The 12,353-nt window shown below is 50.4% G+C and overlaps 2 protein-coding genes across 2 annotated transcripts; one reads left to right on the forward strand and one right to left on the reverse strand.

Moving 5' to 3' along the window:
• Positions 1–697: 697 nt before the first annotated feature.
• LOC120949482 (uncharacterized) lies at positions 698–4,693 on the reverse strand. The gene is made up of 2 exons (XM_040366809.2): positions 3,800–4,693; positions 698–3,582 (listed from the first exon to the last, which is right to left on the reverse strand). The coding sequence occupies exons 1-2, from the start codon at positions 3,881–3,883 to the stop codon at positions 1,765–1,767; spliced, it is 1,902 nt and encodes a 633-aa protein (XP_040222743.2). The 5' UTR covers positions 3,884–4,693; the 3' UTR covers positions 698–1,764.
• A 1,672-nt stretch (positions 4,694–6,365) lies between these two features.
• On the forward strand, positions 6,366–11,760 carry LOC120953810 (cap-specific mRNA (nucleoside-2'-O-)-methyltransferase 1). Its single transcript, XM_040374078.2, has 2 exons — positions 6,366–7,405; positions 8,984–11,760. Exons 1-2 carry the CDS (start codon positions 7,057–7,059, stop codon positions 11,200–11,202), a joined length of 2,568 nt encoding a protein of 855 aa, XP_040230012.1. The 5' UTR covers positions 6,366–7,056; the 3' UTR covers positions 11,203–11,760.
• The last annotated feature ends 593 nt before the right edge of the window (positions 11,761–12,353 follow it).

Below are 12,353 nucleotides of genomic sequence, written 5' to 3' on the forward strand. Positions count from 1 at the left end.
TGCTCAAAGAACTGTTTAATTAAAAAAAAACGCGTTTAAAAGAAAAAAACCCGTGTATTTCAGGGACTGCCTGTCTATTATATCCACAATAAATTCCACTGCCGCAACTACTCTCGCTAGAATTAATTGAGCTAATTAATTGTAAGACTTTTTGTTTAGTCTGATTGATTGGCGACCAAATTTTCATTTCAAATAAACAAATAAATAAACAATTAAAAATCCATCCGATTCATTGTTTTTTAAATGTGGGTTGACGACCCCTGATCTTTATTTACACCTTAGCTCTAGTTTATTTGCGGTTATTTTCTTTACCTTAGATATAGCACCAACGAATAAGGCAAATACTAATCTACCTAATACTAAAACGACGGTTTTCTATGATTCTATGTCTTTCTGTCTCTGTCTCTCTCGGTTCTTCGTTCCCATTAAACAGAGTGCCTAAAATTCTGCTTAATTGGATCATTTCGTTACAACCATCTTATTCATAGCACATGAACAAATCGTTTTGCTATGCCCCCTCCTCTCAATTGCTGTTTGCACCTTTTCCCTACAAACTCATTCGATCGTGCCATCTGAAAACATGTTCCGAGACCGTCCTCCACATTCCAATCCGCCTCAGCGGTGCATCCGTTGCTTTCTTTCTCTGTGCCATATAGTGAGCCGAATAAAAACGAAAAAAAGGAACATTCATTATCACTTTCGTACTTTAAAATGGAAATCCTTGTCGCTGTCGCGTTCCTTTTTATTTCGTGTTCAGTTTCATTGTCAGTACCGCGTAATGGCGCTTATTATCAAGTGTATAGGTAATAAAGGTTTTTAAAAAAAATGGGCTGCCAAAAACATCTATGGCACAACGTTTTGCTTGCTTGCCGTAAACTGCTACGCGCTGCTTGTTTACGGAATACCGTACTGCTGGTTTCTTACACTATAATAATTCTCTGCTGTGCGTGGTCTATGCGGGGTCTGTGTGTACGGCGCGTACACTCTATAGTGATTACTTTCTCGATAGGCACTTGGGGGGCGGATGTTTCCAAAAATGGGCACTTGGCGGCAGTTGCCTTGCTTACGGTCTAACGCTCTAACGCTGTCCCTAACAATTTCTACACACTATGCTGCATCGAGTTTGTGCGCGAGCCTACAAACTGCACCCTAAATGCTGCGGGCCACCGTTTTTCTTGCTTGCCTACACAACAACAACAACAAACAACTAAAACCACATAAAACAATACCTTTTGCAAATCACAGTACACAGCGACAGATGTACTTCCTTCCTTCCTACCGGTGTGAGCATTCGCAAGCAGTTCAGTTCAGCAACAGATTCGCGCTCACTTCCCTAACATCTGCCCTTTTCGTTAGCTTCGGGGAATGGCGTGTTTTTTGTTGAGATTGGAATGTTGAGAGATAAAATTTAAAAAAAAATCCCACTCCCCCAGAAAATGGTTACGGAGGGAGCGTGTTCCAGTGCGCGAGTTTTCCGCCTTTCTTGGTCCGTTGGCAATACCAAAAAGATTTTAAAAAAAGTACAAAACAAACATATCACATTTTGTGTACCAGCTTACTAGATAGAAGAAAAAATAGTAAGCAGTATCAATTTTAACCCATCTCGAAACGAAACCAGGAGCAGAAAAGAAAAAGAAAAAACAATTTTCTCAGCCGGTGGCGTTGGTTTCCTTATCGTTTGAACTAAACGGCCAAACACAAGGAAACCGAATGGAACCGTAAACCGTGGCTAAACAAACACCACGCACCACGTTGGTCCCGCCGTTAAACCCGCTTCGGTTTGCTGATCGTCGCATAGTTGATCGTGGCTGTTATGTTGTTGCGCGGCGGCGGCGGCTGCTGCTGCTGCGGCAGATGGTGATGGTGGAGATGGTGCTGGTGGGGCAGTGGGTGCTGGGGAGAGGGCGGATGCTGCTCGTCCTGCTCGCCGCCGCTGAATACTGAATAGTCGAACGCACCGCCGCCACCGCCGTCCTCCTGGCTGCGGCTGCGCAGCGTGACGCTGTAGCCGGACGCCGCTACCAGCGGTGGGAGCGGCGGCGGCGGCGGGGACGGTTCGCCGATGATTTCGTAGTCGTCCGAGGATTGGGGGGCGGGGCACGGGACGCCCGTACCGTCGCCGGACAGCCGGATCGGGACGATCGTTTTGTAGTCGGCCGACGGGTGCCGCGTGGTCGTGCGGAAAAAGTCCAGCCGATCGTACTCGAGCCGCACGTGCTCGGAGGCGCCCTGCTGGCCAATGGTGGTGGTGGCGGTCGTGGTGGAGGAGGTGGTGGTGTTGGTGGTGGTGGTGCAAGCGGTGACAGTGGTGACGATCGCTGCATTGACGGCGCCCGCCACCGGCCCACCACCACCGTCCACCATCGATTCCGTGTGCTTCACCTCGTTCAGTCCGTACAGCTTCCACGCGTCGGTAATGTCCTTCACGCACTCGTAGTCCAGGTCGCCCTTCGCTTTCGCTCCGCTCACCAGCACCACGCCCGCTCCGACCATCGGTTCGCGCGCGTCGCCATCGGGCGCGGTGCCGAGCGTCACGGTGCGGATCGGCCCGGTCGGCGTCGTTCCGCCACTATTGTTGCCGCTGTTACTGTTGATATGATTGTAGTTATTGTTATTGTTATTGTTAGTATGCCCATTGCTCTTGATAAACACCGTCGACACGTTCGCATGCTTTGGATCGGGCAGCTCGACAACGGGGGCGCCGACACCGCCCGGCTGCTTGCGCGGCGGCTTGATCGGGATGCTTTTGAGGTGCGCGATCGCACCGATGGAGCAGCCGCCCGGTGCCGACATCTCGTGCAGCAGCTCGATCGAGGACAGATGGGCGGCCATATTCTCGTCGCAGTGCACGCCCGGCAGCGGGCTGCGCGAGCCCGGCTCCATTGCGAGCGCCGCGCACAGCTGGCTGCTGAGCGCGTGCGCCTCCGCCTCGGACGAGGACGAGATGAACCGCTTCATCGACTTCATCTTGGTCAGCATGCAGCGGAAGATGTCCTGCGGGTTCGCGTTGTCCAGCTTGAACGTGCCCTCGCCGGTGTTGCACTTCCGCCCCGCCTCGAACGTAAACTTGCCCTCCCGGTAGCCGTACTTGCGGATGTAGCGGTACGGCCACACCGCCACCGTGACGCTCTCGTCCTCGTAGCACTTCAGCCGCATGTCGGTCTGCCCGAGCTCGAGCGTGTACATCGTCGGCTCGAGCCCGTTCTTGATCGAGGCGTCGGTCGGGATGAGCGTCACCGTGTAGATGCCCTCGCTGTACGACGAGCAGTAGAGGTCGTTGTCCTCCTCGATCGTGTTCGGGCGGGGCGGGGGCGGCGGCGCCCCCTGGCCGGACTTGTCCCGGAACGCGACGATCTGCAGCGCGTTCGTCCACTGGCGGGCGAGCGCCTCGTCCGGCGAGTACAGCTGTATCTGGCCCGTCTTCGAGACGATGTTGATTGTGTTCTGGGGCGGCTGGTCCAGCACTATCTTGACGCAGTTCTCGAGCGTCACGATCCGGCGGGTTTTGTCGTGCTCGCCGTCGCTAATCTCGAGCCGCTCGATCCCGTGGCGGCTCGCCTTGAACAGCTGACAGTATTTGACCTGATTTGTCGATCGGCAGCAGAAGGGGAGCAGCAGGGGGAGAAGGAGACGGGGGAATAGAGAGAATGGATAGACGAGCATTAGCATTGGGGGAGGGTTGGCCACAACTGCGACGGCGGGCCGATCCGACATCACACTCTTCCTCACTTTTCCTCGACTTTTCCTCATCACTGTTTGTGGTGCGTGTGTATGTGTGTGTTTTGTCTATTTCTCTTACCTTTTTGGTGACACGCCATGAAAAGCCACTCTGCGACTTGACGGTAAGATATCCGGACAGGAACGGGCTTTCCTCCTCGTCCATCGTGCGCGCGCGTCCGAGTGACCGTCGTCGTCGTTGTTGTTGTTGTTGTTGCGCACCCGCCCGTCTCAGGGGGAAACCATGTGGACCCGCCCCTCCCGCCCCCCGCGCGCACTTTACCACACTCACAAAAGGGATGCCAGCGGAGGGAGGGCTGAATGCGGGGGTGGTAGGGTTGAAGCGAAAGAAAAAAAAACACCAACAAAAAACAGATCCAACACGGGTTTCGGGTCCGGAGTGACAGGCAGGGCTACTAGGCCCTTAATGGCCCCTCAAAGACAGTGCCCGTGGCGCCGTGGGCCACACAATGATCGCTGCTAACCCGTGTGCGCACTGGGACCGATTGTCTGCCCCTCTGCAAGCCTCTGCGTGCCTTGCCTTGGGCGTGCGCTCGCTCGTTTTCGCTTCCCTTTGGGTTTTCGCGTTGGCTACACTGCTGGCTGTGCGGCCTCCATCCAACCAGCGCACCCGTCCAGTGACAAAACTTTCTCAGATCCTTCTTCTATTTCTAATGTGTTTTTCTCTCTCTCTTTCTCTCACACACACACGCGCGCGAGCGCGCGCCCAACTCCCTCAACCACCCCCGCCCATACACACCCTTTACATCAAACACACATAGCCACACAACTACACATGCGAGAACAGACGCAACAGCACAACTCTTCGCACACACACACGCTTTTGACAGGCCTTGGCGACAGAGTGACCAGAAATACCGATTTATCTGTATTCCTACCGATTTTTGATATGCCTACCGATTCACAGATGAGCCCCCTAAAACTACCGAATTTTCATTTATCCTACCGAAAATCACAGATTTTTTCGTAATACTGACCAAAAAGTCATATTACCATTACCCAAATCACCTAATGTATTAAACTCTATATGGAAATCACTAGCAACCAGAACCAGAACTTCAACAGAGACAACTAAGGCCCGTGTCTGCACTTCATGAAGTCGAACGCGCTGATAAAATTTTATATGCAATTTAACAGATAATTGGCCTCAGCACCATTTTTCGATCGAAAAAATTCGATAGGCGCTCACGTAAAACTGACAGTATAACTATTTCTTTCATACTCTTGCATGAAGTCGATTCCCATCGAGTTCAGTACTTAGTGTAGGCAAACCATTTTTTTAAACATTCAATAAATGATTTTTTATCACCCAAAATATTGAAAAAGAACCAGAACAATTACCAACTTGCTTTTACATAACGTTTTTCAAAACCATTAACCTTGATTTATGGCATTTTTCTGATATTCGAAAATTTCCGCAGCTCAATGAGTTGCGGATTTCGAATTTTTTCGATCGAAAAATTGTGCTGAGGCCGAATGTAACCCGGCGCTCTAGCAGCAATAGAACACGGCGGCCCAACATGAAAAATGTATAGGACTTCACATGTTCGATTTGTGGGTTATCACATCATGAACATGTAAAATCCCATATATTTTTCATGTTCGTTATCGCGTTCGATTGCTGCTAGAGCGTCAAAATCATTTGTTGGGTTAAATTCCCTAGTACAATTTTCCGATCGACACTTCAGAAAGGCCTCATGTGACCGTTGTGAACCAAATCTAAACTATCTCCTTTAAATAAATGAAAGATGTTATTTTCTCGTGCTGCTCTTCATGGGACAGATTAGCTTGCATCTCTGACACCCCCCCCCCTCCCCCCCCCCCCGCTCAACACTTTAAAGCCTACCGAAAACTACCGAAATAATCTTAAACTCCTACCGAAAACTACCGATAAAATTTTGATGCGCCTACCGAAAACCGCAAAAATAATCTGGCCACTCTGCTTGGCGAGCGGATGACAGTTGTGCACGGGTTTATGGTGAACAGTTCAGCACTGGCGGGAAGCCTTTGCCCAAGGTTGCTCAAGGAGGTGTAGGCCGTGCCGAAAAGGATTAACCGTCAAGGTGGATTAATTATATCAGGTGGTGGATTAGGGCCTTTGGGGGGTCGCCATAGTTGAGGGACTTTACGTCATTTTAAAACCGTTAACCATTGGTTTCCGCACACAAAGCTTAGCAAATAGAACAGATTTCTTTGTTACTACGTGCAATTTTGTGTTTCTATTGATTTTATCGAAAAAATGAGATATATTAACAAAAGATTTGATGGTTTGTTTATGTACGAAATTAAAAATCATGTGAGTAAGAGTTCTAATCTCGCGTAAATTGTCCATGCGGCTCGTCGATAATAAGGAATCAATGTAAAAATTGAAAAAAATAATGGTTTTCTTAATTTTTATCTCCAAAAATGTCGAAAACACAATGAATTATGGAATAAATTCACGGAATAAAACAAAATAACACACTTTAATCCATGTTCTAATGTTTAATAAGAACTCGCAAAGCGCAAAATATATTTTTAAAGAATATTTAATCGAAAAAATTGGGGTGATAAATTATATGAACAAATTTAATAAATGTAAACAAAGTTTGAATCCTGGGGACCTTACGTCAAGCGACGAATTGTCAAAATGCACTAGAGTCCACCACCTGATATTTTTAAATCCACCTTGCACTGTAGCTCGCGCACCGTACAAACACCGTGTGTTTACCTTGGTCCCGCTTGCTTCGATCCCTTTACACGCACACACATACTCACAGTACCAACCGTTGCACATTGTGCTACACAGTTGTGTTGTGCCGCTGCCGTACGCTGTGTGGGGGTTCTGCGCCCAAAGCTACAGCTTTATTTCTGCCGCCACCGGGCCGCCGGACGCGCCGGAAGTTCTTCTGCACACTAGCCGCAACAGTTTCGTGTGGACAGCAACGTGTGGGGAGGGGCATGTGATCCTGCCGTAGCTTCGCGTGCGGTACCAGTGGTGCACTAACAGGCATCGAAATTATCACCCAAGCGATCTCTACACCGCAGCCCGCACTTTAGCCCTTCAGCCCGCACTATCAGGCATCCGGTGGTGGGCAGGAGGACGCGCAAACCAGAGTGTTTATCGGCACCAGCCGTTGGAATAGCCGTAAAAATAGCCTCTATCAAAACAAGAATGCCGGCAGCAGCCACACTGGTGCTGCAGTAGACACGCTTGGAGGCATTTCTCACCAATCAAACATCGCAACCGGAGCAGCAGCAGTAGGAGCTTGGGTCGGACAAGCAACGACCGCACCACACAAACACACACCCAGCCAGAAAGCGACACGACGAGCGACGATGGCCAGCTCGGCGAACCTGTCGGCCGATTCGTCCGCCGAGGAGCAGGAGACGCTGTCCGACGATTCGCACAAGAACGGCAAGCGCAAGCACACGAGCGATTCCGACTCGGATCAGCCGCAAAAGCGGTCGGGAATGTCGATGGCACCGGCCGCCATGGACGGGTCGCAGGGAGCCGCGGCCACCACCGCCGCCGGCGGCGGCGCCGCTCCGTTTTCACAGTTTTCGGAGAAATCCTTCCGGATGATGAAGCAGATGGGGTACAAGGCAGGCACCGGCCTGGGCAAGACCGGCCAGGGCCGGGTGGATCTGATCGAAACGTCCTCGCAGAAGGGCCGGAGCGGTTTGGGTAGGTTACCTTTTGCAGTGCATGCAAAAGTTATGTATATGCATATGTTAAACGCATGCCACTTGTAAAAGATTCGCTTAGACCTTGCGTGAAACTGAACCTGAAATTTTGGTTATTATACAATATTTTATTAAATATTTATCAGAATATGGCTTATCGTACACCAAAAAAAGGATATTCAATTCCCCAATGATTTAAGTCGTAAACATGTTGAAATTATTGAATTAAATACATCTACTTGTGATTTCCCGCTGACAACTGTTTTTCACCGTGCGCCAAGCGAAGAATCGCAAGGAAATGCATTTAATTTATTAATACAATATTTTTTGTAGTTTAGATAATTGAGTAATTTAATATCCTTTACGATAAGGTAAATTCTGCTAAAATTTTATTGAAATATAGCAGAAAAACCCAAAATTTCACGATCAATTTCCCTGGGGCTCTATCGCGGGCTTAAGTAGGAAAAACGGGACCTAAACGATGTGGGGATGTGCTTTTTTTTTTAGTCAGAACAGCTAGGAATTAGTGTTGGGTAAATCTGATTCAGATTCATGAATCTGAATGAATCTTTGGAATGATTCAATGAAGCTGAATTTCGGATGGAAAGAGTCATGAATCTCAAATATTGATGAATCTTCAAAGATTCAAGAATCTCGAAAGAATCTCGAATGTCGAAAGATTAACGAATCTGTAGGGATTCATGAATCTCTAAAAAATCATAAAGCTTCTTCTTATTGGCGTAACAACCTATGTGGTCATGCCAGCCTATACAGGATATCTAGACTTCTTGGCAAGTACTACGCAGCCGGAAAGTTTGTTTTGCTACGGGGAGACGGTCCATGCGAGACTTGAACCCACAACGGGCAGGTTTAAGTTGGGATTGGGCAAATTCTATATTTTAGAAATCATACATACATCATACATCAAAGATTCATGAATCCCTGGAGATATATGGATTTTAATGGACTTATGAAGCTTATAGATTCATGAAGCCTTTGAGATTCAAGAAAATTTAGAGATTCATGGCTCTGATGATTCGTGAATCTTTGAAGATTAATGAATCTTTGAAGATTCGTGATTTCGTGATGATATCATAAATCTGAAGATATGTAGAGATTCATGAATCTTCAAAGATTCGCGTATCTGTAGAGATTCATTAATCTTCAATGATTCGCGAATCTTTAGAGATTCATGATTTTTTAAAGGTTCGTTGTTGTTTGATTTCCTTACAGGGTTTCCCACGATTTATTGGTTGGTTCCCCGAATTGTTTGGTCCAATTGTATTGATATCCAATCAGAAAATACCAATAAATTATTGGCACGAACTAAAAATGTATGGGATACGATAAAAAATCGTGGGAACGCACCAAAAAATCATGGGAATTGGGAAACTTTTGAATATGACCCGGTGTCTCGGATCGTTGGAAAAATGAAAGAATTCAGCACTTCCCATACCATGCTTCTAGCCATCGATCATTATTGCAACACTTTTCTTTCCGTCTAACGTAGATCACCCATCCGGTTGTATTAATTGATTAATTGTCACTCTTTCAAACTTTCCCCCGATTTCGAATGAAGGCATGAAGCTCAACGAGCTAAACACGGCTGCGGAACAGTGGGACGGCGCAGAGGAGCGGCTCCAGATACCGGAGGTGTGCAGCTGGCTGGTGAACGTGCACGCCGAGGCCGGCTCGCCGGGGATTACGCGCGAGCAGCTGGACGCGTGGATCCGGGTCGGGCCGCGCAAGCTGCTGATCGACGACGAGCACCGGTACTGCGAGCCGGACGTGCTGGCCCAGATACTCGCCAGCAAGTCGGTGTTTAACAATCTCGGCGCGGACGACATGCGCAAGGCCCGCTCGAAGTCAAACCCGTTTGAGCTGATCAAGAGCAACATCTTCATCAACCGGGCGGCGGTCAAGATGGCCAACATGGATTCGATGTTCGGCTTCATGCTTACGTCGCCGGTCGACCGGCACGGGCAGCCGCTGGTGCGCGACCACGATCTCTTCTATTTTGCGGACGTGTGTGCCGGGCCGGGCGGCTTCTCCGAGTACGTACTGTGGCGCAAGCGCTGGTACGCCAAAGGGTTCGGCTTCACGCTGAAGGGGGCGTACGACTTCCGGCTGGACGATTTTTCCGCCGGCTCGCCGGAAACGTTCGACCCGCACTACGGGCCGAAGGAGGACGGCAACGTGTTCGATCCGGCCAACATCGTCGGCTTCACCGAGTACGTGATGACGCAGACGGAGACGGGCGTCCACCTGATGATGGCCGACGGCGGGTTCTCGGTCGAGGGGCAGGAGAACGAGCAGGAAATCCTGTCGAAGCAGCTGTACCTGTGCCAGCTGATCGTGGCGCTCGCGATCGTGCGCCCGGACGGCCACTTTGTGATGAAGGTGTTCGACCTGTTCACGCCGTTCAGCGTCGGGCTGGTGTACCTGGCGTACCGGTGCTTTCGGGAGATTTCCATCTGCAAGCCGAACAGTAGCCGGCCGGCCAACTCGGAACGCTACCTGGTGTGCAAGTGGAAGCTGCCCCAAACCGACCTGATCCAGCGGCACCTGGAGGACGTGAACCGGCAGATGTACGACAACCGGAACGCCAACATCGACACGCTCGAGCTCGTGTCGGAGGAGGTGCTGCGGGCGGACGCCACCTTCCACCGGTACGTGTGCGACAGCAACAATGCGATCGGGCGGAACCAGATCGCCGCCCTGCTCAAGATAGCCGCGTTCTGCCGGAACCGCGACCTGGCCGAGCCGCGCCAGATGGAGGTGAAGCAGAAGTGTCTCGCGCTGTGGAAGCTCCCGGACGGCATCAGGAAGTTCGCGAACAAGGGCGACCCGGACCAGTACGTCGCGAAGCTGTACAAGGAGTGGAACAGCCTGACCAAGGAGGTGTGCCAGGTCGAGAAGCGGGTGCAGAACCCGGAGCTGCGGCAAACCTTCCCGTCCGTGTACGACTGGTGCTTCGTGCCGATCGGGACGGTCGAGAACGCGGGCAAGAACCTGCGCACCATCCTGCTCGGCAAGGGCGGCAAGGAGGTGTACCGGTTCGAGCCGAAGCAGTGCAGCTGGATACCGGTGACGGAGGTGTCGATCGAGCTGCCGCCCGGCACAATCATCTACGCAGAGATCGTGCGCGAGCTGCAGGGCCAGGGCAAGTCGCAAATCGTCATCCACACGCTGCACATCATCGACGGGCTGCTGCTCGGGGGCGAAAACATACGGCGGCTGCCGCTGCGCCAGCGGCTCGCCCGCTGCCAGCAGTTTGCCAAGGCGCTTAACAAACCGCTCAAGGGCACGGTGGCGGACAGCACGAACGGGACCGCCGTCACGGTGCAGATACGGGCGAAGCGGCTGTACGGGCTGCACGAGATCGAGCACTTTTTCGGCTCGCTCGAAACGTACAGCCTGAAGACGGGGCCGCCCCGGCTCGGCTACCGCGTCCGCAACCTGATCGATCCGGACCGGTTCTACGTGCCGTACGGGCTGCTGTTTCTGAAGGAAACCAAGCCGGACTACATGAAGTCACTGTCCAAGACGCGCCGCATGTTCTACTACTACCACGTGAAGACGAAGAGCTCCCGGTATCCGGAGCAGTTCGAGCAGGCCAACCACGAGCCGGAAACGATGGCCCTGTTCGAGGAGACGTACCACTCCCGGCTGCTCTGGCGGTGGGAAACGGTGCACCAGGTCGATCCGGAGTACGGTGCGGACCGGTCGGCGGACAGCGTGTACCGGGTTGACTTCCGGAAGTACGTGCGGGAAAACTACGAGCCGGGCGTTAACTAGAGAGCCGGCAAACAGCGAACGGGAGGTGAAGGCGTTCAATTTGTAAAGTAGCGCACGTGCGGGAGTGTCAGCGACCCACGGCCACCTCTCCCGGCCGGTAAGTTTAGGATTGGATAGCACATTCACACACACACGGGCAATAATTTTAAAACTCGGGCGATCCGGGATAACATGAATTTGGAACCCCGACGGAGATACCCGTTTAGATTAAGGAACAGGTTGAAAATGTATCAGCTTGCTTAAGGTTTGCTTTGTTGCATAGTTTAGGGTAGACTGAGGGATACTATCCGTGATTAGCTTACCAGCCCAAACGGGACGTGGATCCCGTGGCCGCATCTACTCATCCAAATTGTATGTTTACGTGTGAGAACCCCAGCAATACTAATACGGTCGGGTGAAGGGGTGGTAAGAAGCCGCTTCCGCGTAATGAGTGCAATCGTATGAGCCTGAACGTATGTGGGAAGAGATTTAATGTTCTTTTTTGTGTTAATATTTCCTGTACCTTAGTGTAAACCAAGTGAAACTTCAATAAAATTATTGAATATTTGTCACAACGTACTCGGCTGTTTTTGTTTAGTGAAAATCTCAATTTTAGTTCCAATTCCAACGACGTCTCTGCCCAAGCTACTGGCTCTATAGCTTATATAGATATTCGATACTTTCGCAAATTGAAACCAAATAACTTATAATAACGAATTATTTGTTTGCTTTGAGCAGTGCGCATTGAAAAATTCCTTTGTGCTTTGTTCCTTATGCAGCCATTCGTTTTGTGTTTTCTATGAAAAGAGAGCAATGATATTTTTTATTGATTTCCCCAAACCAAACATACTTACTTTCTTACTTATCCGCCTCAGGAGTGTCCGAAACTTTTCACGGTCTCGCGCCGGCCTTAATGGCCGACACCTCCACGCCATCTTGTCACCTCAATTTGGCCCTACCACGCCTCCTCTGTCTTTAAGGACGTCCTAAAAATACTTTACGAGCTAGGTCGTCCGTTTCCATGCGTACAACGTGGCCAGCCCACCGGAGCCTGCCGAGGTTGATATATTGCACGACAGTAAGGTCGCTGTACATCTCGTATAGCTCGTCCGGGCTATCGTCCGTATAGCTCGTACAGGTACCGGCTCCTGAGTCGTTATCCTCCATTGTCT

Source organism: Anopheles coluzzii, chromosome X (assembly GCF_943734685.1).
Source record: "Anopheles coluzzii chromosome X, AcolN3, whole genome shotgun sequence".
NCBI classification, from domain to species: domain Eukaryota; kingdom Metazoa; phylum Arthropoda; class Insecta; order Diptera; family Culicidae; genus Anopheles; species Anopheles coluzzii.

Bases quoted from the DNA above. Each gene is read 5' to 3' on its own strand.
- LOC120949482 (XM_040366809.2), bottom strand. From the start codon at position 3,883: ATGGACGAGGAGGAAAGCCCGTTCCTGTCCGGATATCTTACCGTCAAG. The intron at 3,583-3,799 runs GTAAGAGAAATA...TCGACAAATCAG, and splicing joins CATGGCGTGTCACCAAAAAG to GTCAAATACTGTCAGCTGTT.
- LOC120953810 (XM_040374078.2), top strand. From the start codon at position 7,057: ATGGCCAGCTCGGCGAACCTGTCGGCCGATTCGTCCGCCGAGGAGCAG. The intron at 7,406-8,983 runs GTAGGTTACCTT...TTTCGAATGAAG, and splicing joins GAAGGGCCGGAGCGGTTTGG to GCATGAAGCTCAACGAGCTA.